Source organism: Gallinula chloropus (assembly GCF_964237585.1).
Source record: "Gallinula chloropus genome assembly, chromosome: 22".
Classification (NCBI taxonomy): Eukaryota; Metazoa; Chordata; class Aves; order Gruiformes; family Rallidae; genus Gallinula; species Gallinula chloropus.
Genome location: NC_140107.1, coordinates 7,482,270 through 7,508,518, shown reverse-complemented (window position 1 = coordinate 7,508,518; position 26,249 = coordinate 7,482,270). Strand labels below are relative to the sequence as shown.

The 26,249-nt window shown below is 66.5% G+C and overlaps 3 protein-coding genes across 3 annotated transcripts; 1 reads left to right on the top strand and 2 right to left on the bottom strand.

Annotated features, from left to right (window-relative positions):
• Positions 1-86: 86 nt before the first annotated feature.
• MAP3K6 (mitogen-activated protein kinase kinase kinase 6) lies at positions 87-8,329 on the bottom strand (the record flags this gene model as incomplete). The annotated part of the gene is made up of 27 exons (XM_084274144.1): positions 87-165; positions 267-343; positions 440-686; positions 804-1,041; positions 1,234-1,339; positions 1,443-1,628; positions 1,839-2,004; positions 2,287-2,449; positions 2,525-2,705; positions 2,800-2,957; positions 3,103-3,208; positions 3,370-3,506; positions 3,612-3,739; positions 3,816-3,949; positions 4,039-4,123; positions 4,387-4,491; positions 4,604-4,653; positions 4,726-4,833; positions 4,994-5,144; positions 5,324-5,483; positions 5,599-5,711; positions 5,813-5,983; positions 6,110-6,216; positions 6,426-6,594; positions 6,698-6,885; positions 7,519-7,658; positions 8,050-8,329. 27 exons carry the CDS (start codon positions 8,327-8,329, stop codon positions 87-89), a joined length of 3,933 nt encoding a protein of 1,310 aa, XP_084130270.1.
• A 3,291-nt stretch (positions 8,330-11,620) lies between these two features.
• CD164L2 (CD164 molecule like 2) lies at positions 11,621-15,179 on the bottom strand (the record flags this gene model as incomplete). Its single annotated transcript, XM_084274220.1, has 5 exons — positions 11,621-11,793; positions 12,474-12,539; positions 12,718-12,795; positions 13,238-13,342; positions 15,095-15,179. 5 exons carry the CDS (start codon positions 15,177-15,179, stop codon positions 11,621-11,623), a joined length of 507 nt encoding a protein of 168 aa, XP_084130346.1.
• A 2,235-nt stretch (positions 15,180-17,414) lies between these two features.
• On the top strand, positions 17,415-18,401 carry GPR3 (G protein-coupled receptor 3; the record flags this gene model as incomplete). Its single annotated transcript, XM_084274213.1, has 1 exon — positions 17,415-18,401. One exon carries the CDS (start codon positions 17,415-17,417, stop codon positions 18,399-18,401), a length of 987 nt encoding a protein of 328 aa, XP_084130339.1.
• Between the last annotated feature and the right edge of the window lie 7,848 nt (positions 18,402-26,249).

The following is a 26,249-nucleotide window of genomic DNA, read 5'->3' as shown; positions in this document are numbered from 1 at the left end:
CCCTCACCATCCAGCCCCTGTGGAGGCAGCCCCAGGGGTGTGGGGCTGGGACCCCTGAGGCTATGGCACAGCCTTGGGGTAGGGGCTCACTCCACGTCCCCCTGGCCAAGGCTCCGACGATGCTCCAGGATGGCTGCCCAGAGCCGGTACGCTGGACCCCTCCTGCTGGGACATGGAGGGGTGAGAGGGAGGGCACCCAGCGCTGTGCCCCCCAGCACTGCTCCCCTGCCCTCCCCACCCAGGAGGGGCAGCCAGGGTGGGGGTACCTGATGCCCACGTAGAAGAGGTCGTCACGGGTGGCACAGCCCAGCAGGTCCCGCAGGGTGAAGTCATGGGCGAGGAGCTGTGGGAGGCAGCAGGGGTGTTTCGGGGGCAGTGCTGGGGTGGGGGGGGTGTGACCCCCATCCCTGCATAGCTCCGTGTGCCCCAGGGGCCTCACCGTGGCCGTGGTGGCTGGGTCTGTGCCGAGCCGCTGCAGCCACGCGAGGAGGAGGGGGTCAGCGTGTTCCTGGGGGGGCTGTGGTGAGAGAGCCTGCCCTGGGGTGCAGCACCCCGGGGGGACGTCCCTGTGCTCCCCACGGCGCTGGGGGCAGCTGGGGACTGGGCTGGCATCATCCCCCAAGTGAAGCCTCAACTGCACCAGCCGCTGCCACTCCTGCTCCTTCTCGGCCAGTTCCTGGAGCAGCCTGGGGAGAGCAGGGCACAGACTGGCATGGGGGGCACAGATGGGCATGGGGGGGGCACAGACTGGCACCCAGGGGCATGGACTGGCACGGGGGGTATAAGACCCACTGAAGCTCTACCTGCCCGTCTCCGTGCGGAGGTGGCAGAGCTCTGCCACCAGCACTGAGGATGCCTGCAGGGGTGGCACAGGGGTGCTGGGGCTGGTGCTGAGCCCCGAAGTGGTGCTGAGCCCCGAATTGGTGCTGTCCTGCTGGGTTTGGCTCCTGGGGAAGAACACCCTCAGCGGCACGGGGTTGTCCTCACCACTCCTGTCCTTGGTGCCATCGACCCCCAGGCATCCAGCCTGTGGTGCCAGGTCTGTGGGTGGTGGGCACAGCGAGGTGCCCGATGGCGTCAGACAAAACAGGGAGCTGGGCCCAGCCAGGGATGCCCCATTTTTCCCCCTCAGATCCCTTTCCCAGCCCCACAAAGTCCCCTAGCCCCCCTCTTTCCCCTGCCATGGTGGTGGGACCCATCTCTGCACCCTGGCCACCCCCTCGGTACACCCACCTCTCAGCAGCAGGGCGAGAGCCGCCTGCACCGCCTGGCTCACCGCGTCGTCCAGCGCGAACATCCAGTGGGGTTTGATGTGGTGCCGGCGCAGGACACCCCTCACCTGGCAGGACCACAGCCCCTGGGGCATCACAGCACCCCGACACGGCCCACCCAGCACCCCGACACGGCCCACCCAGCACCCCACCGCCCCGCCGGGCACTCACCGCTGCCTGGAAACCGAAGAGGGGAGCCTGGAGGTGGGGGAGGCCCAGCCCCTCCGCCTGCAGCTGGGTCTGCAGAGCCAGCAGGTCCTGGAGCAGCTGGTGCTGGCTGGGGCACTGGATGTAGCTCCGCAGGCAGCTCAGCAGCTGGGAGAGATGCTCCGGGCCCAACCTGGCACCTGCTGCGCTCTGGGTGGGCAGGGGGGGATGCTCAGGGGGTCCCCAGGGATGCTCGGGGGGTGCTTGGGGGATGCTCGGGGGGTCCCCAGGGATGCTCAGGGGGTGCTCAGGGGATGCTCGGGGGGTGCTTGGGGGATGCTCAGGGGGTGCCCCCATGCCAACCCCCTGCCCAGCTGCCAGGCAGCCCCCTACCCCTTATCCCAGGCGCCCAGCACCCACCTGGCTCTCCTCCAGGGCAGCGACGATGGCGGGTGCCTCGGCGCTGAGGACGCGGTGCAGCGTGGCGCGGCGCTTGCTGTCCTTGCGCAGCAGGAACCTGGTCCCACTGTCCTCGGGACAGGATGGGCACGGGCTGCGGTCGGAGCCGGCTGAGTCCTGGGCAGTGCTGGGGGGAGGTGGGAGGGTTGGCACTGCCCCTCCCAGCCCCAGCCTTGGGCATTTAGGAGCGTGGCCTTGGGGTGGACACGGCCATTGGGCTTGGCAGAGGGCAGGGGGGGTCTCCTGCAACGCCCCCCGTCTGTAATGGGGGGATGTGATGCCCTGGCACACTGTGGGCTGTGATGCTGGGACATGGCATCGTGGGAGGCAGAAGCTGAGCACACACACACACACACACACCCCGCCCCCTCCAGGGTCCCTCAGCCCCCCCATGCACAGGGTACCCTACCCCAAGCAGCTGTGGCTGGTGGCTGCATCGCTGGGGTGGCACAGGAGCAGGGGGCTGCCCTCTGTGCCCCTCACCGGGGTGTCCTGCCTGGCTGAGGTACCGCCCCTGCTCCCATCACTGCCCTCCTCATCCTCATCCTGCTGCCCCAGGCTGGGGGTATCGCCTGCCATGGGATGATGGAGATGGTTATTTAGCAGCTCGTGCCAGACCCCCCCCATCCCTGCACCCCCAGACTCACCCTGTACCTGGGGCAGGGCCCGGCTGCGGGACCCCCTGGTGCTGGTGAGGAAGGGGTCCCGCAGCAGCGCCGCTGCCGTCGCCCGCTGGGCTGGGTCAGCCTGGAAGCAGCGCAGGATGAAGGCCTTGGCCTGCTCCGACATGGACACGGGCACCTCCGGGTGCATCTTGAACATGCCCACCTGGGGAGGGGGAGCCACTCGTGGGGTGCGAAGGGGCTGGCAATGGGGGACCTGGGGACCCCCCCCCCCATCCCCTTCCCAAGCCCAGGGGTACCTTGAACATGGCAGCCTGGGGGCTGCCCAGCTCATAGAAGGGGGGCTTGCCCGTGGCCATCTCGATGATGGTGCAGCCCAAGGACCAGATATCAGCCGGCTTCCCATAGCCCCACGGCCCCTGGTCGATGATCTCCGGGGCCATGTACTGCAGGGTGCCTGGGGAGACAATGGGTGGGGAGAGAGGAGCCCATATCCAGCACCCAAACTGCCCTTGGGTGGGTTCTCCCCCTCAAGGTACAAGGTCCTCAGTGTCCCACCCCCCCCCCCGAGCTGGGGCAGCCCCGTCCCCGCTCGCCCTCACCCGTGAAGGTCTCTGCGCTGGGGCTGATGCCCGCCAGGCGCTTGGAGGTACCGAAGTCGGAGATCTTCAGCACCCCACTGTAGGTGTTGATGAGGACGTTGTCCCCCTGGGGTGGGCAGAGCACCCCAGAGTAAAACCCAGAGCTCATGTAGGGTGTTGGGCAGCACCCCAAGGGCTTTGGGTATGGAAGGGCTGCTCTGGGCTCCCCAGTGCTCCCTGAGATGGGGACGGGGGGGGTGTCAGGCTTTGTGCCTCCCCCATCCTCACCTTGATGTCTCGGTGCACGATGTGGTTGTCATGGAGGTAGCTGAGCCCGTTGAGGATCTGGCGGGTGTAGAAGATGATGGTGGGTTCGTTGTCCTTCAGTGGGCCCCACTTGGAGCGCAGCAGGGACGAGAGGCTCCCTGGAAAGAGAGAGAGAGAGAGAGAGAGAGACCCCCCATTTAGGCCACACGTGTGTCCATGTGCCCCCCTTTTTGCCCCCCAAACCCAGCCCCAGCACTGCCCACCTCCCGGCACCGCCTCCATGAAGATCTTGATGAAGCCGCCCTGGCTGAGGGAGCCCAGGTACTGCACGATGTTGCGGTGCCGCAGGCGCTTGTGCAAGGCGATCTCCTCGTGCAAGGGCTGTGAGAACCTGGGCAGCGGGATGCCAGGGTGAGGGGCTGCCCGGGGACCCAGCACCCTCCAGGCCTCCCCAGCACGGCACCCACCGCCTGTCCCGCTCCGGGATCTCCTTGATAGCGATGCGCACTTGGTTGCTGAGGCAGCGCCCGGCGTAGACCACCCCGTACGTGCCCTTGCCCAGGACCACCCGCTCGCCCGCCTCTGAGTACTCATACCTGTACTGCGGGCACAGAGGGGGGGTGGCAGTGATGGGGGGTGGCAGCCTGTGCCCCCCATGTCTCCCCGTCCTGCCCCCCGTCCCCCCCTTACCTCCAGGATGGGCTGTGTGGGGCTGGGCACCTCCTCACCACCCGCTGCCTGCTCGGCCAGGAGGGACTGGATCTGGTCACAGAACCTGCCAGTGGGACAAGAACAGCCCTGAGCCCCAGTGAGGATACTGGGGACACCACTGACACCCCCCTCCCCCAGCACAGAGGGGCTCCTGCTCCCCCTCCCAGCCTGTCACCCCCCTCCTCTGTGGGATGCAGCTGCAGAGGTTGGGAATTAAGGTAGAGAAGAAACAGCCCACACCGTGCATGCTCCCAGCCCTCCCTGGGGTCCCCCACACCTCCACCAGCAATGTGGGTGTCCCCATGCCCCCTCCTCCCTCTCACTCACCACTGGCAGTGCTGCTGGGAGGGGAAGTAGAGCTGGAAATCCTGGAAACCCTCCTCTGCGTGCAGCACGTAGAGGAAGCAGCCCCGCTCATCACACTTGCAGATGCTGGAGGGTGATGACCCCCCCCACCCCATCAGTGCTGGGGGCAGGGGGGGGGCTGTGGGCACACAGGGGGCACCCTGGGTCCTGGTGGCGAGGGGACAGGGGACACGCTCACCTCACCCCCCGGATGGCTGTGGCTGTGAAGGTCCAGCTCAACGGTGCTTTCTGCAGGGGAAGGGGCAGATGAGGAGGGGTCATCCCCCCCCCCCCCCCCAGCTCCCCCATCCCAGCCCCTACCTCCTCCGTGGGGCAGAGGAGGGCAAGCGACAGGGCGGGCTCCTCGGTGCCAGGGCGCAGCTCCAGCCACGCTGGCTGCAGGACCTTGCTGAGCTCCAGGACCAGGACCTGCACCAGTAGGACTGGGAATTGAGCCCCCCACACACCCCCAGCACCACCACCCCACCCTCCCACCCACCTGCTCAGTGCCCCCCCCCCCAAATCCCCAGTGAGCCTGGACAATTGGGTGATCCCCAGGGATTCCTGGGGGTCCTGTGGGGCCCCTCACCGGGCAGCGCAGCGTGGCACTGAAGGGCTGGCATGCCTTGAGGAGGAAGCCCAGCCAGAAATCAGCCAGCTTCTGCTGGGCAGAGGGGACCTGTGGGCTCCTCTGGAAGTGTTTGTAGAGCAGGAAGGTCTCCATCACTGACACCAGGTACCTGTGGGGACGTGGAAGGGTAAGAGAGGAGAGAGAGAGATGTCCCTATGTCCCCCCAGCACTCTCTACCCCCCCTAAAGCCCCCCTGGGGCACAGCCACTGAGCAGTGGAGACCCAGTCCAGCCCAGGTGGGCACACGCTGTGCTGTGCTGTGCTGTGCTGTGCTGTGCTGTGCTGTACCAGCCCGGGGCGTTGAGCTTGTAGAGCTTCTCGGAGGCCTGGGTGACTTTGCTGAGGTCGTTGGCCAGGATGCCAGCTCCGAGGCAGAATCCCACATCCCAGTAGTAGTGCAGCTCCCCTGGGCTGCCCTTGCGACCCTGCAGACAGCTCAGCTTCACCCCTGGACACAGGAGCAGGACCCCGTCACCTCTCCACCAGTAACCCCACACCCAGGGGGTGGCCTGATACCAACAGACCCCCCCCTTGCCTGGTCCCAACCCTCCGTGGGCACCCACCGATGTGCTGCAGCTGCTCTGAGGTCTCAAACCGATGCCCAGCAGCCACGAGCAGGACGGCAGCGTTGATGCCTGCGTGCAGGCTGGGCTCCAGCTCGAAGGCTTTGCTGTACCTGGGTAAAAACAGGTGGAGGGCACAGCCCACCCCCAAACCCCTCCAGCAGCAGGGGTGGGTGGGCAGGCAGGCGGCCCCCAGCCCTGTCCCCAGCCTCACCAGTAGAAAGCCCGATCCCTGGCCCCGGTGTCGGTGAGGCCGGAGCTGATGAACGTGTCCTTGTAGATGCGGCCACACAGGCAGAGGAGGTCGGGCGCAGCCCCCTCGCCGCGCTGCACCTCGGGCAGCAGCACCGACAGCGCCTTCTCCCGGTCCCCGGCGCGGTTACGCCTGGGCACGCACGGCCGGTGTGTGGTGAGCAGCAGGGTGGCATCACCCCCGGGCCCCCGGCCCAGCCGCATGGCGTGGGGATGCCGGGGTGTGTGTGTCCCTCCCCTGCACCCCGTCACCGCTCACCGGCTGAGGGCGAAGGCGTAGTGGAAGCGGACGTTGTGCTGCTCGCCCACCGCGCAGGTCGGCAGCGCCTGCAGGGTCTCCACCAGCGAGACGATGGCGTCGTAATCCTGGGGGGGACAGTGGTGGGGCTGAGCCGGCAGACACCCCCCCGGGGTGCCCATCCCTTGCTCCATGGGGTGATGCTCCCTCTGGACTCGCCAAACCCAGAGTGGGGGTGGTTGAAAGCTCCTCTGAGCAAGAGGCGGGTGCAGAGCACCCCCCTGGGATGCTGGTACCACCCCCAGGACCCCTGCCCACCCCCCCTCCCAGCCCTTACCTGCACATCGCGGTAGGAGAGGAGCAGGTTCACCACGATGTCCAGGCTGAGCAGCTCCAGGCTGTCCAGGCGCTGCTGGATGCGGGACAGCTCCCGGCTCAGCCGCTCCCCCCGGAGCGTTTCCCGTGCCCTCCGGATGTCCCGTCGGATCGTCTCCTGAAGGTACCCGCTGGGATGGGGGGCAGAGACCCCCGTGGGGCTTTAGACTGACTGCCAAGAGCTACCAGCCCACGGGGTCTCCGGGGGTGCCCGCAGCCGGAGGGCGGCAGTACCAGGAGTCCATGGGGATCCCCTCCAGCAGCTGGGCCAGCCGGGCTGCCAGCGGGGTGGAGCTGGTCTCCATCTCCAAGCTGGGCTGGGAAACCTCCGTCTGGCACTGCACGGCTGTGGTGTTGCAGCAGACAACCTTGTTCTGGGGGGTGACCGTGTAAGGGATGAAGGTGTAGCTGCTGCAGAGGCCCTGGGGGAGGGGAGGAGGGGTGAGAGGCTGTGCGGGTTGAGCTGAGAACCCCTCCACTCATGTCATGTGCCAGCCCCCTCTCCCCAGGGCCATGCTGCCGTGTTAACATAACCTTCCCATAGCCATTAGTAGGGAACAACAATCCTCTGGCTGCCATCATTACGCTCCAGAGTGAACACTCCTGGCTCTTTTCGAAACCAGTTCCCCCAGGCAGGGCTGCTTCTCCGAACCCAGCACAGGGAAGGCATCTCGGAATGGGAGCTCCTCTGAGTCACGGTGACTTCTGGGAATGGTTTGGATGTGCTCCCATGCACCCTTTTCCCCCTGAGCAGCAAGAATCCCTCTGGCTGGGCCACTCCATAGGGAAGGTTTTGCTTCCGAGGAATCTGCTTTCCCAGGGAAAGGCGCCTATTCCCAAATTCCCAGCCCAGCCCCCTGCACCCAGCTCTGGGGCTCACCAGGGTCCCCAGCCACCCCCTCCTCACCCCATCCAGGCACAAGGAAATTTCTACCAGAGCAGGATGTGACCGTGGGGACTCGGCTGGGCTGGGGCTGGAGATGCCCCTCCTGCCAGCACGGATGCTCCAGACCCTTGGGGCCATTCCCAGCTGGGGTGTCCCTGTCCCCACTGACCTGCAGCGCCTGGAGGGGGGGCAGGTCAGCCTGGCAGCACAGCAGGATGTTGTGGGGCATGTTGAAGCTCTCACGGATGCCCAGGTGGTAGAAGAGGGAGGGCTGGCACACGGAGTCACTCAGCTCCACCACGGCCACGTCTGCAGGCAGGATGGGGGGGATGCTCATGAGGCCAACACCAGGACCCCAATCCACAGGGCAGGGGAGTCAGCCACCCCACGGTGTGTGTGGGGGGGTCTGCATCCCCTAAGACAGGGGCACCCGAGTCCACAGTGGGGGCACCTGCCAGCCCCACACACAGCGGGCTGAACCCTGAGCAAACCCTCCACGGAAGCACACCCATTCCCAAATCCTCCCCCCCTTCCCCGTGTGTTTGACCCCGGGGATGAAGACACCCCAGCAAAGCTCCAGCCGCCCCGGCAAGCCAACAGGGGGGAGGCAGCAACGCAAACACCGACCCACCCGAGCGCCGGGAGGAGCGGGCGCAGGGGGTGGGGGGTGATGGGGATGCCGAGCGCGGCGCATCCTCACCTGCGTTGTAGAAGCGGTCCAGGGTGTGGGTGTCACCCAGCGCCAGGGTGCCGAAGGGCAGGGTGTGCAGGCGCGCCCGCAGCTCCCCGCACGCCTGGCGCAGGCTGCGCAGCGCGGGGCAGGCGGGGGGGTGCCGGTCCAGCACCAGGACAACGCTCAGCGCCCGGCGCCTGCTCGCCCGGCCCCGCGTCCCGCACACCGGGCGGCCCGTCGTGCCCGCCACCGCCAGCGGGTCCTGCCAGCAGCTCCCGGCAACCGGGGGTGTCCCCGGCGCCTCCATCGCCCCCTGCCCCGGGCTGCCCCGCACCACCGCGCCCTATTCCCTGCCGGGAGATCCCATCGCCCACACCTGGGCTGCCCGAATTAACCTTCCCCCCCCCCACCCACCCACCCCGGGATGTCCCGTTCCCACCGGGATCGCTCCTCCTCTCCTCTCCCCGGGCTGCTCCGCACCGGGGCTGCCTCAACCGGGCCCCGCTCCGCCCCGGGCACCGGGCGCCGCTTCCGCCTGTGCGGGCCCGTGAGTCAGCGGCGGCCCCGCCCGGCCCCCCCCCCTCCCCCGACGGGACGGGTCCGGTCCCGCTCCCCGGCGGGCACCGGTTGCAAAGGGCCGGTTGCGAAACGGGCACCAGCTCGGGAAGGGGAAGAAGGGGAAGGGAGGCCAGGGGGTGGGGGGGCCGGACCGATTCTGGTTCCTCTCCCGGTGCAAATAACGGCCCCGAAGTGGCCGGGGGTGGGGGCGGCAGCGGAGCAAGGCTGCGGCTCTGCGGGGGGGCAAAGACCCCCCCTCCCCCGTATCCCCATCGCATCCCACGGCCGGGGCGGGGAAGGGGCCCGTGGGGAGGAGACGGGTGGAAATAGGCCGGGGGGCGGAGGGGGGTGCGGGGGCCGTGCGGGCAGCGTTCCTGGCCGGGAAAGGCTCGGTCCGTGGTGGGGTGCTGGGCACAGCCCGGCGCAGCACCCTGGGCTGCGGTGCAGGCAGACAGACACGGGACAGACAGACAGACACCCTGCAGACACACACACGCTGGACAGACAGACAGACAGACAGACACCTTGCAGACAGACAGACTGTGCAGCCCGGTTCCCGCGGCAGGGCCGTGCCAGCCCGGGGCAGGGAGGTTCCCCCCACGCTCATCTGCAGTCATGGAGCCCAGCCCAGCAAAGCCCCCCCCCCATTCCCACGGCACCCCCCACCCCACCGCAGCACCCTGGGGCCAGGGACGGGACCGTGTCCCACGAGGGGTGAGATCCCTGCCACTGGAGGCTGTGGAGTGCAGGTGCTCCAACCTCCCCCGTGGCATCCCCCCTCCCCACACCGGTTCCCCTCCCTTGGTCACTGGGAGGACTGGAGTCACTCAAGACCACCCCCCAACACCATCCTGGGGCAGGACACAGCCCAGACCCCGCTGTGGGTGCCGGACCTGCCACCGGGGCTCTGGGGTGATGGGTGAGCACGACAGGACAGTGGGGAGAGGAGAAAACCCTTTATTTGGTCTGTGCAGCCCCGGGATCTGCCCAGTGTGGGGCTGGGGGCTCTGCCCGGCCTGGGGCTGGGGCTCTGCCCGGCCTGGGGCTGGGGGCTCTGCCCGGTGTGGGGCTGGGGGCTCTGCCCGGCCTGGGGCTGGGGGCTTGCCTGGCGAAGGACCACCCTGTGCTGGCTGCAGCCACGAGTCGGCCCAGGTCCTGGGTCCCCCAGGCTCCGGGCAGGCACAGCGGTGGGGAGCCCGAGGCTGGGATTCAGGGCTGGATGGGACCCCCATGCCCTGCTGCCCTCCTCCACCCCCCACTGTGCCCCCCCGGGGGGCAGCCAGAGGGTGCAACTGCGGCCACACAGGGTGCAACCCCCCTGAGCATCCCCAGGGAGAGGGTCTGGGCCTGGGTGCTGTCCCCCACCCTGGTCCCCCCAGGACAGAGAAGGCAGTCTAGGGCAGAGGCACCTTTGCATAGTCGTGGTGTGGGCAGGGGCCCTGTGGGGGGGTCCAGCAGCAGGCAGGGATGCCGGCGGCACTGGCTCTTCTCTGCCTTCCCTGGGGAGGACGAGGGCAGCATCTCCCCAGCCCCGGGCACGCAGCAGCCTCAGATCCTGGTGCAGCAGACAGAGAAGAGCGTGTAGCAGACAGGGCCCAGGGGGCTTTGTCCTGGGGGGGTCCAGCCCCCCCACAACTCCCAGGGAGCAGGGCATGGGGGGGGGACAGTGCCCAGGCCAGCCCCACGCCTGGGAAGAGGGGGATGGCAGCTATCACAGGGGGCACAGGCTGCATCCCCCACACCCCCCCCCCAGCTACATGACCCCCCCACGGACACGAGACAGACACCAACTCGCAGAGTTTAATTGGGGCAGCCCCAGGCTACAAGTCTCAGCCCACAGCACACAGCACACACCCCCACCCCCCCAAAACAACACACAGAAAGGGGGAAGGGGGGGCTGGGGACCCCCCACAAGGCAACACAGAGGCACAGCAAAAGCACACAGTGAGGCCCGGGCTCTGCTCCTCCGGCGGGTTTGGAGGGGCTGGGGGAGGAGCTGGGGGGTGGGCAGTGGGTGGGGGTGGTTGGAGCAAGGGGCTGGGTGCTCCAGCCAAAGTGCTGAAGGGAAAAGCACCTGAGAGCTTGTCAGGGAAAGAGGGGATCCCAAGCCCCCCCCTCAGTGAGCCCCAAGGCTGTGGGGAGGCAATGGGGCAGGGGGTGCAGTGGGGGGATCAGGGTGGGCAGGGGGGCTGCTGGGTGCTCTCTGACTGGGTCCAAGTTGGGCCCTGTAGGTCCCATCCTAACGTGGGTGCTGGGGAAGGGCAGGGGGTGGGGGTTGCTGCACAGGGCTGGGGGGTTTGGGACCCCTTACCCAGGGGGGCAGAAGGGGCACAGACGTGCTGAGGGGCTGCATCCCACCAGGGGCTGCGTGCATGAGAAGGGGGTGAGAGGGGACACCCCCTTCCCCTCCCCCACTAAAGACTCCCAGGGAAACAGCAAACCAGCCGGGACCCCCCCATGCAAACCAGGAGAGAGGGACCACTCCGTCCCCCCAGGAGGGGTGAGGGGGGGTCATGCTCTGGGGGGGCAGAGGGGCAGCCCCCTCCCCATCTCCGCCGGCACCCAGCACCTACTGGTTGTCCTCTCTGGCAGCGTGCAAGGAAAGAGAGACAGGGCACAGCCCCCCCAGTTAGACACAGCCCCCCCAGTTAGACACGGCCCCCCCACGGCACTGGGCAGAACAACAGGCTCAGCCTGGGGGATGGGTCTGGGGGGTGGGGGCATGTTCCCCCAAGGGCTCAGAGCCGGGATCAGACAGACAGAGGGTGTGTCAGGACAGTCAGACACTGGTGAGGGGATGGGCAGGGAGGGTGAGCCCCCCCCATCTCCCAAATCCTCCCCACGCCGGACAGGGGGGGGCACGAACGGAGACAACACAGAGCGGTGAGACAGGACAGACGGACCACAGACCCCACGGACCCCACGGACCCCAGGGACCCCACAGACCCCAGGGACCCCCAGTTTTGGCTTCAAGGGTGGGCTGGGCCCAGGCACGAGCTGGGATGGGTTGTGTGTGCCCCCCACCCAGGGCGCAGGAGCCTTACAGCGTTTGGTAGGCGCTGTCCTTCGACTTGATGAACTTGATGATGAAGAAGCCCACGGCCTGGACGCTCAGCACCAGCACGATGCCGCCGATGAAGCTGGCGGTGTCGAAGCCGGGCGGGTGGAACTCGGGGCTGCCCGTCAGCGGGGCGCTGGTGGTGGTGGTGGTCCCTAATAGCAGGGGGAAATGGGGTGGGGGGGTGTGTGGGGGGGTTATGGGTGCTGTTGGCATCCCCGGGGTACCGACGCCCTGTCATGGAGAGGGGATTTGGGGTCTGCGCAGCCCCCCAGCATCTGCACGGGGCTGGGATGTCCCCAGTGAGATGTGGGGATGGGCTTGACCCCTTCCCATGCCCCAGCAGCCTGCCCCACGTGGGAGAGGAGCCAGAGGAGACTGGATCCCTGGGGAATCAATAATTCAGAGGGCTCCAGGCTCTGGTTACCGGCTGTAATTAGCCCAGCGCTCTCCAGTTCCCACTTCCTGGAAGAGGCTTCTCTGCTCCCAGCCCCGGCTCCAGCCCCCGTGTGGATGGCTCTTCCCAGCAAGGATGGCAGCAGGGCTGGTTTCTGGGGAGCTGCAGGGAGCTATGACCCCCCCAGCTCCATCCCAGCCCACAGCAACGCTGCTCAGGGGAGGGGAGGGACAGGACACAGGACCCTGGGCATGGCCCCAGCCCCTCCTGGGGCACAGCCAGGGTTGAAGCTCCATGGGTGCTACCCCGAGGGGGGCTCTGCTCACCCCTCCCGAGGGGATGCCAAATGCAGAGGGGAGCAGCTTGTCCCATCCCCACCGGCCCCTTGGGCACCCCCTGACCCCCCCATCCCAACCCCCTGCCCCCCGACCCGCTCACTTGGGGAATGTGTGGCTGGCTCCTTGCTCTGGGAGTCTGGGGGCTCTTCAGTGGGGGGCTTCAGCGCTGCAGGAACAGAGCGGAGGGGGCAACAGGGGTGTCAAGGGACCATGCAGCCCCCACCCCACGTCCCTGGGGGACCAGGGGGTTGGATTTCACCCCAAACCCCCAGCAGCACCCCTGTCTGGGTCTGGGGGGGGGGGTGCTGGGGGAGACCTGCTGTCCGGGGTGGGGGGGGTGTTACCTCTGCACAGGGTGCTGGTGTTGTAGAGCGCGCAGGTCTCCCGCGGTGCAGCCCCTTTCTGCACACAGCGCCCTGTCTCTGTGGGAAGAGGGAGCAGGGGGGTTCCCAAGGGACCCTCCAGCCTACAGGAGCTCCCAGTGCCCCCGATGGCATTTGGGATGGTGAGGATGCCGTCCCAGGGGTGGGCATCCACCTGGAGCTGCACTCACACTGTCACAGAGGAGAGCCCCAGACACCGCTGGCTTTCTGCCATCCCCCCTCAGTGGGGGGCAAGCAGATGGTTCCCAGTGTTATCCCCAGCCCAGCACACCCCAAAATCCCCAGGTCTGCCCGCTGGGCTGGCACAGACCCCCTGCCTCCCCCTGGGATGGGTCAGGTGAGACAGACCCTGACCATGGAAAGCAGCTGGGACCAGGCACCCAAGGGTGCTGAGCTGCCCACACCATCCCAGCAGCAGCTCAGAGGCTGGGATAAACTCTGGCTGTGAGCACAAGGGGTCCTGCCCTGCTGCCCCTCTCACCTGGCTCCTTGGGGGTCCCACAGCCCACCCAGACGCAGCCAGTGGCATTGTGTGAGGTGGGGCTGGCTGTGCAGGTCTCACAGGACCTCAGCTCGCTGCACTCTCCTGCCAAAGGGGGGGAAAGGGTGAGATCCAGGCCAGCATCCCCCCCTCCCCATCAGCTGGGGCAGGGCTGGACCCTCTGCTCCAGGGAGGAGGACTCCTCAGGGTGCTGCAGGAGGGATGAAGGCCCCTCTTGCAGCACCAAGCCCAGGACCAGACCCATCCCAGCGAGGTGAGGGTGTGTTTGGAGCATCAGAGAGGGGATGTCCCACACCCCACAGCTCCCAGCACCCACAGCCACCCAGGACACACAGCACCCACCCCATCACCCACAGCGGTCCAACGCCCAGGGAGCTCCTGCCCAGCCCTGCATCTTTTGATGGAGCTTTAGAAGAGACACCCCAGCAGCACCAGCCTGGCAGCTCCCAGCAGCCCCATCAGGGTTATTCAAGCAGCATCATCCCTCTGCCCCCCAAAACCACCCTGCAGGACCCCCCCCCCCCAGCTCCCCATCGTCCCAGCCGTGCTGTGAGTCACCTGGGTGTTCACAGAGCTGCTCTGCCATCAGCTCTTTCCCCCCACACATGCTCATCATTAATTTACAGCGATGACTGTCAGCGAGGGCGGCTGCAGCGGGGAGCCAGGGCCAGGCCCTGCCTGCACCTCCCTGCGTCCCACGCCCCTGCCCGCCTTTGCACCATCCCAGGAAGGAGCCGGGAGCCATTCCCCACCCTGGATGTGTTTCCAGGCTCTCAGAGTACAAACAACCCCCACCCTGGGCTCGTGGGAGGGGGCTGGGTGCTGGTACCCCCCTTGGCTGACTCCCCAGGGGTCTCTGACCGGCTGTACCCCATCCCTGCCAGCAGCGCTTTGCAGGGGGGCTCCCTCCACACCACCTCCCTTTGGGGGGGGGCAGCTCCAGCCTTGGCCCCCACCCCAGCTTTTAGGGTCTACCTAGGCCATGCCAGGCTGATAAAAGAGGCCATTCCCTTCTCCCAGTGCCCTCCACAGTGAAAGCAAAGGGGGCAACTGGTGGCGTAAGGCATGAAGTGGGATGCTGCGGCCCCATTGCCATGGCTACGGCGTGGTGGGCATGCCACCGGCCCCCCCTCCCCTCCAGCATTTCGAGACCTGCCAGGAGCCAATGGGAAAGTAGGACTTTGTTCACAAGGGTTTCAGGCAGGTTTGTAATTTAAGTTATTTTTATCGCGTCAGGAACAGACGATGGAGCCCAGAGCTGCCACCTCCCGCTGCTGCCGGCAGGTGTGGGGAGGGAGGGGGAGATACAGGGGGGCAGCGGGGCCGGCTGAGGGCAGCCCCAGCCCCACGGGCGCTCTGGGAACACGAGTGGGTCCCGGTGGGACAGGTCAGGGTGGAAAAGTCTCCCGTGAGCAGGGGGGGGGGGGGGGATGGGAGGAGGGGAGCAGAAACGAGCCCGGGGTTTGCATAATTGATGCCCGGAGTTGCAGGCACCCCGGGTGGGGGGATGAAGGCTCCGCTGCCGCTCCCCCCCTCCCCTCCCCGGAAACTGCCACGAGATCCCCCCTGCTCTTCGGGGAGGAAGGGCCTGCACCCCGCCTGTCCCAGGGCACCTTCCTGGCGCTGGGGGGTGGGAGTAGGAGCCCCCCTCCTCCCAAACCGGGGCCAGCCGAAGGAGAGGGGCTCTCCCAGCCGAGGGGCTCCCGTGGGGCCGGCTGCGAGGGGCACCCCCGATAGAAAAGACCCTCCCAGAAAAGTTCAGCTGCCCCCAAGCCGCAAACTCCCCTCGCTCCCCTCTCCCTACACCCGCTCCCCACCCCAGCCCCCCGGCCGTACCTGCGCGGGTGGGTGCGGGCCCCTGCGCGCACAGGAGCGCGCAGAGCAGCGCGCAGCGCAGCGCCCCGGCGCACGGCGGGGCCATGGCCCGGGCCGGTTAGGCTCGGCTTAGCCAGGCTCGGCTCAGCCCGGCTTGGCTCGGCCCGGTCCCAGCGGGAGGTGTCGGTTGCGGCGCCGTGGAGCTCCCGGGAGAGCGGAGCGGAGCCGCGGGCACATGCGCGCCCGCGGGAGGCGGCCCCGGAGGCGGCGGGGGGGGGGGGGCGGGCAGGGCCGGCCCCGCCTCGTCCCGCCCCGCCCCGCCTCGTCCCGCCCCGGGGGGGCTCGGCCCGTGGGGGGGCATCACCCGCACCCCCTCCCGCCCGCACGCTGCCGTGGGCGTGGGGAAAGCGGGGCTGTCCCGGTCCCGAGGGGCTCCGGAGCGCCGGGACCTGCACCCCCCGCACCCAGCCCGCCCCGCACCCTGCGTCCCGCACACGCACCCCAAAGCCGCTCCGTCCCCTGGCCCGCACCCCCCCAAGCCCCGTGCCCGGGGCACCGGGACCCTCGGGGCTGCGGCGGGTCCCTCCGCCGGTGCCGTCCCCTCCCGAGACTGAGCCGTCGAGGCGGCGTTCAGCACCGCGAACAGCTCCCGCCGGGCCGGGCCGGGCCGAACCCAGCCCGGCCCCACCGAGCCCAGCCCGGCCCGGCCCCGCTAAACCCAGCCCAGCCCAGCCCGGCCCAGCCCGGCCCGGCCCGGCCCCTGTCCGTGCTCTGAGGAGGGAGCTGCCGTCGTAGCTGCCCCGGGGGCTCCCTACGCCGCGGGGTTCCGGCCCGGGCACCCCGTGACCCGCCGCGCTTTGGCCGCGGAGCCGGGACCGTCACCACTCGCCCCACCCCGTCGGGGACCGGTTACCGGGAAAGTTCCCGGGCATCGAGGGCACCGGCGCGGGGTGGGGGAGTCCCGGCAGGGTCCCGGGGGTGCGCACCACTCTTCCCTCCTCCTCCTCGCCCCGGCCCGGGGAGGAAGGCTCCCTGCCAGCCCTTCCCGCAGCCCCGGCCGGGCCTTCCCGGTTCTCCCGGCGATGAATTATTCAGCCCCGCTCGGGAAAGCGGGACCGGGGGCGGGGGGGGGGACGCGGAGCGGGGTCCGCACCCCGGCATGCGCGGGGGAGAGCCCGGCCTGGCCCACGCTGCCACCCCCGGGCGCCCCCTCACACCCCACGGGTGCCCCCAAACCTCTGCATCGGGGTGTAGGGGGGGGAGCCGGCGCCCCCCTCCCGGGCAGCGCGGCCCTGCGGGGGCTTTGCAGGGACGTACGGGGGGCGCGGGGCCGGGGGGTGCCGGGGGAGGCGGGGGCCGGGGAGGGGGTGTGTGTGTGCGGGGGGGGGGGGCCCGTTTTTATGAATGGGCAGCCCCAGCCCCGCCGCGATTACTATGCGGCGTGCGCGCGCCCGCGCTGCCTCGCGGGGCGCTGATTGGCTCCGGCGCGCCATTGACGTCACAGCGGTGAGATCGGGGCTTGGGGGGGGGCGGCGGCGGTGAGTCACCCCCCCCCCCACCCCCCCCATCCCCTCCGCACCCCCCGGCGGGGCTCGGCCACTATAACTCGGCGGCGCCCATGGCAGCGGCCCCCCAGCCGGGGAGCCCAGGGCCGAGCAGCGCGGCAGGTGAGTGTCGGGCACAGGGGGGGGGGCACGGGCACCAGGGGGGGTACATGGGCACCGGGGGGGGCACCGGCCAGGGGTGTGAGTCGGCTTCGGGGGGCCCAAGCGGAAGGGTTCCGCTGGGAAGGGGGGGAGAAGCCGTGCTGCCTCCCCGGGTGCCCCGGGAGGGGCAGGACTCCCTTTCCCCCTCCCCCAAAAGGCATGGGGGGATCCCCTCGGGTGGGGGGCGGATCGCGGGGCCGGGAGGGCACCTATCCCTCCCCGGAGGAGAGGGGCCGCCCCCTGCCTCTGTTGCTTGGGATCCCCTAAGTGTTGCCCCAAAGCCCCAGGGGGGGACCAGGGGGGGCTGGTGCTGCCCCCCTGTATTTATCCTCTGCACCAACTGCCGCAGCCAAGGCAGACAGGAGTGACCTGAGTGGGGCTGTGTCCCCTGTGTCGTCCCCCCCCAGCCACCTTTATTCTTTGCTTGAGGAACCCCCAAACCACCCTGTCAAGGAAAATCCCCTCAGAGCAGCCACCGCCCCCTCCCATGGGCAGCTTCGGGGGGGGGATGGGGGGGTGGGGGGGGAGTCAGGACTGTCCCTGGCTGGGTGACCTGGGCTGAGCCCCTGCTGAGGACAGTGGGTGCTGAGGGGGCTGCTCGTGCTTTCAGCTCCAGCAGATCGGTCTCCACCAGCATGATGGAGGAAGGGCCCCCCAACTCCAGCAAAGCCCAGACAGGCTGGTTCGCGGCCAGGAACGGCAGCGGCAGCTCCTTGGACCTGGAGTCTGTGGTGCGGCCCCTTCCCTTGAACCCGTGGGACGTCGCCCTCTGCATCTCCGGCACCATCATCTCCTGCGAGAACGCCATCGTGGTGGTGGTGATCTTCTACACCCCGGCTTTCCGGGCTCCCATGTTTCTCCTCATCGGCAGCTTGGCCACTGCCGACCTCCTGGCCGGGCTGGGGCTCATCCTGCATTTTGCCTTTGTCTACTTCATCCCCTCGGAGGCGGTCAGCCTGCTGACCATGGGGCTGCTGGTCACCTCCTTCACGGCCAGCGTCTGCAGCCTGCTGACCATCACCATCGACCGCTACCTGTCCCTCTACAACGCCCTGACCTACTACTCGGAGAGGACGGTCACCAGGACTTACATCATGTTGATCCTCACCTGGGGAGCCTCCATCTGCTACGGGCTCCTGCCCGTGATGGGCTGGAACTGCCTGAAGGAGCCCTCCTCCTGCAGCATCGTCAAGCCCCTGACCAAGAACCACCTCATCATCCTCTCCATCTCCTTCTTCATGGTCTTTGCGGTGATGCTCCAGCTCTACGTGCAGATCTGTAAGATCGTGTGCCGGCACGCCCACCAGATCGCCGTCCAGAGACATTTCCTGGCCAGTTCCCACTACGTCACCACCCGAAAAGGCATCGCCACCCTGGCCGTCATCCTGGGCACCTTCGCATCCTGCTGGCTGCCCTTCGCCATCTATTGCCTGCTGGGGGATTACAGCTACCCGGCCCTCTACACCTACGTCACCCTCCTTCCCGCCACCTACAACTCCATGATCAACCCCGTCATCTACGCCTTCCGGAACCAGGAGATCCAGAAAGTGCTGTGGGCCGTGTGCTGCGGGTGCTTCTCCTCCACCCTGCCCTTCCGCTCCCGCTCCCCCAGCGACGTCTGAGCCCCTCCAGCCTCTCCGCACCCATCGCTCCCCGATTGCGGGGGTGTGTGTGGGGGGGATTTTCTTCCCCCACCCCTTTTCCTCTCCCATTCCCAGAGACGCCGCAGGAGCTCTCAGGCAGCTCATCCCCAGCCCCTTCTGGGCACAGCCCCTTCTCCTCCTCGATTTTTCCACTTTTTGAATTTACAGTAGAGAAAAAGCATATTTTTTAACCATAAGATGATCTATATTTATGGGGGGGGGGGGGGAAATCCTCATATTTTCTTTAGAGCTATTTATGATGCTTTATTTTTCAGGGCGGGCGGTACCCGGGGCGGCCGCTCCCCTCTTGCCTTTTCTACAGCCGCGTTATTTACCTCAGAGAGTTCAATTCTATTTTGTATGTCTGGGGGGCGGTGGGGAGGGGGGGGGAGACTTGCCTGATGGAGGTGGGGGGGCTCCAGCCCCTCTCCCGGCTGCCCATCCGTGTGTTTGTCGCTGTGAAGTTGTTGTTTGCTGTGATTTGATGCCGCCCCCCGCCCGGCGCTGGGACTTGCTGCCCTCTAGTGCTGGCTGCCTTCGGGGGGGGGCGTGGGGGGGCGGCTGCAGGAGGCTCTGCACCCCCAAACCGAGCGGCTTCGGGGTCCTTTGGGTGCTGTGTCCCCCCCCACCTTCATGGCACCCAGGGTCCCCCCCCCCGCCAAAGCCTTTCTTTGCACTGGGACTGGATTTGCACTTTTGGGGTGGGGATGTGAGGAGACCCCCTTGGGAAAGGGGCCCCTCGGGGGGGTGGGGTGGGGGGGCTGCTTCTTGTTTACAACCACAGGGAGGGGAATAAAAGTAATTTGTGATACGAGGTGCAGCGGTTTGGTGCTGGGGGGGCTGGGTTGGGGTGATGGGTCCTAGTGGGGGGCTGGGAGGGAGCAGGCTGAGGGTCCCTGTGCCATCGCCCCGAGTCCAGGCAGGACCTTCTCCCCGCTGCGTCTCCCGTGCCCGGTTAAGAGATGCCAAGCGACAGCGCTGCCCCCACCCATCACATCCTGTTAGCAGGAGGCGGCCCCCCGGGGAGCGGCACCGAGGGCCCGATCATCCTCATCCTCATCCTCATCCTCATCCTCATCCTCGCAGCGGTCCAGCGCCCGGCGCAGGGGGGCTGCAGCCAGCCTGGTGCTGCCGCTGCTGCCTCTGTTACCGCACGATCGCAGGCAGCTGCCCGCATCCCGGCCCCTCTCCTGCTGAGGGGGACACGGGGGAGGGAGGGGGGGGCTCAGCCCGGGTCCCTTGTGCCGAGGTGCCCGTGCAGCAAGAGCCACTCTCCGGTAGGATGAGGGATGCCCATCGCTGCCCACGCTGCTTGCGAGCGGCGCTCAGCACAGGGAAGGCAGGGTTAATGACAGCAAAGCTAATTAGGGCAGCTCATCCCCTCCGGTAGCCGGGCTCGGTGCCCCCCAGAGCCCCCCGTGCCCCTGCCCAGCCCCGGTCAGGGAGCAGCAGGTTTCTCAGGGGCATTTGTGCATCCGCAGACGCGCCGGGATGTGGCAGAGCCGGGGCCGGGGAGCAGCCGGGGGCTGGGGAGCAGCCGGGGTCCGGCTGGGCGCTGCGGGTGCTGCAGGATGGTGCCGGTCCCGGGGGCTCCGATTCACCTTGGGCTGGGGGAGCCGGTGGCAGCCGGGGTGGGGGGGGATGGGGGAGGGGGGGGGGAGGGCTGGTGCTGTTTATTGCAAAGGAAATCAAGAGATTTCCTTCCGCTTCTGCCGAGCTCAGCGCTGGGTTACGGCAGCAGCTGCCGAGGGAAGATGGGGCTGGGAGGAGGCTGTAGGACTCATCTGCTTTCGGGGGGGCTTGGGCTCGGTGATGGGGACAGGGTTGGGGAGTCTGGGGATGCTCCTGCTCCTGCCAAGGGGGAAAGGAGCAAAGCTCAGGGCTTGGAGATGCCCATCATGCCCCGGGGTGGGCTGGAGACCCTCCACCCTGAAGAACCCTCCACCCCGTGCCCCCCCCAGCTGGCATTTTGGGGAGCCCTTGTACCCACCACCGTGGTTCCCCTGAGAGCATCACCCCTCACAGCCTCATCCCCCGTGGTGGCCATCGATGGGCATGGGGCTGCCCGGCATCCCATGTCCCAGCTGGGAGAGGCTCCTTCTGGCTCCTACCTGTGTCCGACTCCCTCCTGCCGGGATGGGCGAGGGGAGCTGGTGCTGGGCCAGGCCTGGGGCTCTCCTGGGACACCGAGTCATTCTGAGTTGTCCCTGGCTGGTCCGGGGAAGGGAGCAGGAGGCACTGGGCGATAACCAGCCCGCAGCAGGGCCCAGCCTGCTCCCTTTTTTGGTGGAGGAAGATGCAGAAAGCGGAGGTATGAAACCCAGTCAGATCCATCTGGGAAGATGCAGGAGCGCCCAGCAGCCACCCCCACGCTGCTGATGTGTGGGGGGACCGATGGCCCAACCGTGGGGATAAAACACAAGCCAAGGGGCTGTGAGCAGGATGATGGGGCCGTCACGCCCTGGCCCCAACTGTGCACACACATCTGGCAGTAACCAGCCCCCCCCAGACCCCCCTGCAGCTCCCAGCAGATGCTGTAAGCCCCTGGCAGTCTCCTTCCTTCAATCCCTGCCCCACTGCAGTGCAGGCAAGGAGCTCTGGGCAGGGGGCCCTGGGCAGGGCTCGCTCTGCTGTGGGCAGCCCCCAGCCCGGCTACAGCCCCAAGCACCAGCCCTGTGCCACCCTGCCAAGAGCAGCGATGCCAGGTAACCCTGGCAAAGCCAGGTGAGAGCCCTCCCTCCCCTCACCTCGGTGCCAAAACCCCGGGGCTTTGCCAGACAGGAGGTCGCTGGCGCCCCCCAAAACCTCCCACTGGTACCCCACACCCCGCACCCCACCTGGGGTAGAGCTGAGAGCTGTGGGGTTTGCTGCCTCTGGGGAGGGGTCCCAGCTCCCAGCAATGGACTGGGGCATCTGTAGTGGGTGCACCCCACATGGGTCATCGTGGCAGCAACGTGGGGCCGTCTGAGCCACCCTGGTTATTGGCCTGGGTTGAATGGGAAAGCTCAGCCCTGGCCTGGGGAGTTCTGTTTCCTTGGGAATGAAGGAAACGCAGCCCTGGAGGCACTTCCAGGAGCATCATCCCTGGGCACCCCTGGAGCTGCAGCTCTGGGAGGCATCAGCTGGCACATACTGGGTAGAAGACCCTGTCTGGATGTGCTGCCTGGGCTGGGAGGCAGCAAGGGGCAGGGTGGGGAGTGGGTGCTGGGCAGGGTGTGAAGTGGATCCATCTCCAGCACCCAGCAGCCTCCTCGTGTATTCCTGCAGCACTATGGGTTGCTGAGGGCAGCAGCTCCACGCCCCGAGCCCTCAGCTGCCTGGCTGGGGAATGGGGACCCCAGGGTGGCAGCACCCCCGTTCCACAGCTCGCAGAGGCCCGAGCTCAGCGCTGGCTCAGGGCTGGGGCTTTGTCTACCTCAGCCTGGCCCAGGGAGTGGAATTTGGCCCCGGCCGCAGCCCCAGCTCCGCGCCGGCTGCCTTAAGCCCTCCGCATGCAGGCGCTGGCCTTTGCGGGAGCGGCTGAGCCCGGCGCAGAGCTGCGGCCCTGCCAGACTGCAGAAACTTGAGCTCCAAATACATAATTCCTCTGGCACCCCGTGGTTATTTGTGAGCTGCTGTGAGCAGATGGAAGAGTTACAGATAAAGCCATCCGCAGCACGGGAGCCGATTGCCTTCCCCACACAACCGCGTAGGCAACAGCACAGGCAGGGAGGAGGGAAGAAGGGGAGGGGGGGGAGGAAGAGAGAAAAAGCCCAGGCAGAAAGAGAGCGCAGGAGAAGGAGTCAGCCATTTCTACAGGGGCTGAGCTGCCATCGCCGCACACCTACGTGCGAGGAACGGGGACTCTCTGCTGGCAGCGGGCCCTTCCCGGGGAGCTGGAAGGGGGTGATGCTCTCCCACCACCCATGGATGCTTGGCGAAGGCAGGCGGCGCGAGCCGGGGGTGACATTGGCACGGCAGAGCGCTGCCACACACCGGGAGAGCAGGCTGTTAACGCTGATCCGAGCTGGCAGCGCCTGCACTCGCTCGGGTCCCAGAGGGGGAATTAAGGGAGAGAGGCTGACGTCAGTGGTGGAAAGGACACGCAGCCCACTCGTCCAAGGCAGCCGGCAGCATCTTCTGGGTGTTGCTAACACCACCTTGAAGGAGAAAATTAAATAGGTCTTTGGAGATGGGGGGCTCCTGTGAAGCCAGAGCCCAGCCAGCTGCGGTGCCGAGCCCCGCGGAGGGACAGACGGACAAACACCTCAAAGGCTGGGACTGAGGCCAGAGCACTGAGGCACAGCAGCGCCTGGGGACTCTCTCACAGCTGCAGCAGCTCCTGGGTCAGGATCTGCAGCTCACAGAGAGGGCTGTGAGAGCGTGGGCACACAATCCATCCCACAGCTGGGCTCCTGCCCTAAACCCCAAGCTGGGTGCCGCAGCGGGGGCTCCTCGGTGCCAGGAGCTCTGCTGGGTGAAGTGTGGGGTGCTGCGATCACCTCGTGGGAGTGGGTAGGCTACCCAGGAAGGCAGATCTGGGACTGAGACCACCCCAGCTTTTCGGGGGTTAAACCAGCACACCAATGCCCAAAGCTGCCTTTAAAGGGCTGGCTGCAAAGAATGTGGGGCTACATGTACCCCAAAACACCAGAGGCACCACGGCTGCACCCACCCAGCCGAAGCACCAGCTGCTCCTCTCCAGTTTGAGCCAGGACAGGCAGCACCAGGGAGCGTGGAAGCCCAAGGGATCCATCCCTCCTTCCCCTGCCCTCTGTGCCCCAGCACGACTAAAGGGCTTGCTTGTTCAGAAGCTGGCAAGGCCAATTAATCTAATGAGGTTTTGCAGCCAGGGACCATTGTCAGCCAAGAAAGGCACAGCGCTGCAGAGCGAGCGCACGGGTGTCTCCTGGAAGCCAAGGGAATTTGGCAGAGCAAAGCTGGTGGTAAAAGCAGGGACGAGGAGCAGGAAGGACGGATCCTTTTGTTGCTCTCCACCAACCGGCAAGAAAATCCACCCGCACAACAGGCTCCTGTACCCAGCCCAGACAAGGCACCTGAAAAAAGGGCCCCGAGCCAGGGCTGCTGGGGCTGGGGCCAGGCAGATTAACTGCAGAAGGGACCTTGAGCTGCTGAAATGGAGGGAGAGGGGAAAAAAAAAAAAAAAAGAGGAAAAAAAACAAGAGAGAGAGAGGAAAAAAGGCAGAAACAGCCCCCTCCCACCCCAGCTGCAGCAGCTCTGCTCTTGCAAGATGGAGCATGGGCTCATTTCGTATGGCAGGGAGCACACGCGGAGGCTGGTAGCTCCTCCTGGATAGCGCTTCCCTGTGCCGCTCCCCACCGCAGGCAGCACTAACCCCCCCAGTAATCCTCAGCCCCCCTTGGCACCGCCGTGCTCCGGTACCAGGGGGTGTCTGTGGGACAGCTCGGAACCCACCGGCCTTCTCCAGCCCTCCCAGGGACAGGACTCAGCCTGGGCGGCCTCAGTGAGGTGTGAAATGCAGCCAGAGTCCCCAAATCAGCCCCTGGAGCCCCATGAGCCATGCCAAGGGCTGCCCGAGGTGTACTGGCACTGCCCCTGCTCCCAGGCACCACCAGAAGACAGGGCAGGGAAGCAGCAGCCTCCTGGTCCCGGGCAGCTGGTTTCCAGGTGCTAAGGAACCCAGCACAGCTCCCCAGCGTGCCCAGAGTGACACAGGCAGGCACTGAGGGACAGACAGACAGGTTGGATCCCGTTCATGAGGGACACACAGACAGGTTGGGTCCCGTTCATGAGGGACACACAGACAGGTTGGATCCCGTTCATGAGGGACACACAGACAGGTTGGGTCCCGTTCGTGAGGGACACACAGACAGACAGACAGACAGACAGGTTCAATCCCATTTACAGCTTTAAAAAAGGATCAAAAAATTTAATATTTTTTTTATCTGTATATTACAAAACCATTTGCAGTTGGGAGCTTTATCCAGAGGTTCCCGAGCTGATTAACCACCAACGGACAAAAGCAGCAGCAGGAAGGGCTGGCTTACACAGGGGCTGAGAGGGAGAAGCTCAGACAGACATCAGACAGGAGGCAGGGAGCCTGTGCCAGGCGCACGGGCACCGACACGGAGCCGGCTCCGCACCCCAGCAGCGTCTGGCTGCCCCTGTGGGTGTTGCAGGGGTGAGGAAACCAAACGAGTCCACTGTATTTCACTCATGAGGTCGGTTTGGTTCGGGTTTTACCTTTTGTTTTCCCCTCTGAGCAGAGTTTCAGCACTGAAACTCCTTTGGTCTGAAGCGAGGAACCCCCCCGCACCCTGAGAGCATCCCTCAGACACCACCCTGCCGACCCCCAGCCTGGCCAGGCCCCTCAGGGGCACTTCCCACCTCTCCTCCCACCGACACCTTCTGCTCAGCAATAAACCCCCCAGATACAAGCAGAATAATTACTCTTATAAATATATTTCTATCATGTAGGAAAATAAGGCACTTGAGGAGGGTTACAGCTCGTCTAATTCTATGACATTCTAATCAGGAAGAAAAATGGGTTAGTTTCTGAAATGAATTAAAATGAACGTTAATACAGTAATAAAAACATGGGATTCACTCCCTGCTTCAAGGCTTTGTTTGAAAAGGAGAGAAGAAAGCAGCTCCCACAGCCCCCCCGGCGATGAAAGCTGAGGGGGCACAGCCCCACGCCAGGCCTGGGCAGCCAGCTCCCCCCCGGAGCCACCCAGGGCAGGTACTTCCAGAAGAGGCACGTTAAATAACTTCATGGGCTGAAAAAAGGACTTCTTATTAATATCCTAGAGGATTCCTGTCCCTGAAACGAGACTCTGCAGAGTCCTTGGCCATCCGGGAGCTCTGGATGCCCCTTCCCTCCATGCAGGAGGTGCTGTGGGTCTGATAAGGAGAGGAGAGAGCGGTGAAGGTCACCGGCTGCGGCTCCAGGCTGAGCCCGGGGAGCCGGGACAAGGCTGTCCCTGCGAGCACGGGAAGGGGGGCGGCGGGGGAGAGGCTGCCGGGAGCAGCAGCCAAGCACCACGGGCGAGGACACCGGGAGAATGTTTAACCAGGAAGGCGGAGGGGAAGGGGAAGGCAGGGGCAGCCTGCCCAAACCTGCCCGCCCTGAGCAAGCGGCTCCTGGGGGGCTGAAATGGCCTCTCAGGCTCCACACGGGGCGGGATGAAGTGGGGACACAGGGAGGCCCCAGCTGCCAGCTCTGGCTTTTGGCTTTGCAAAACACTTGGGGTTCACCCTGTGCTGGTCGGCCCAGCCTCACGCTGGGAGGACAGGGAGGAAGGGGAAAGCTACCAGTGACAAAGATGGCACGGGACCCAGCACAGGCCCTCGCTCTACGTGGGGCGGCAGCTCTGCAGTCAGGGCACAGCTGCTCCCTCTCACAGGGGGTGGTTTTGGCACCTCTCCTCTCCCCAGTTCAGTGACTCGGTGGCCCCGTGCTCAGGGCCAGGCGCTGCGCAGCAGTCCTTCCTCAGGGCTCACACCACTACTCTGTGCCATCAAAGGAGATTAAAAAAAAACCTCAAACCAACCTCAAAAACTCAACCCAAACCTTTCCTACCTGCTCACAACCCCCCTGGCTTTGGATCCCGCAGCTTCCTGACTCGGGGAAGCGAGTGGGAGCAGAGGGTGGATGCAGCAGGCGTGCACGGACAACGCCGCGTCCCTCCCGCTGCCAGGAGGCCCGGAGCAGGCGGAGGAGCCCAATCCACCCACAAGCCATGCCGACCACCCACACGGCATCCTTGTGCAACAGGCAGGGCCCCAGGCACGGCCCTGCCCCCTGGCACCCCTCTGGGTCACCAGGAATATGGCACTTGTCTGGGTGTCACGGGACAGGAACA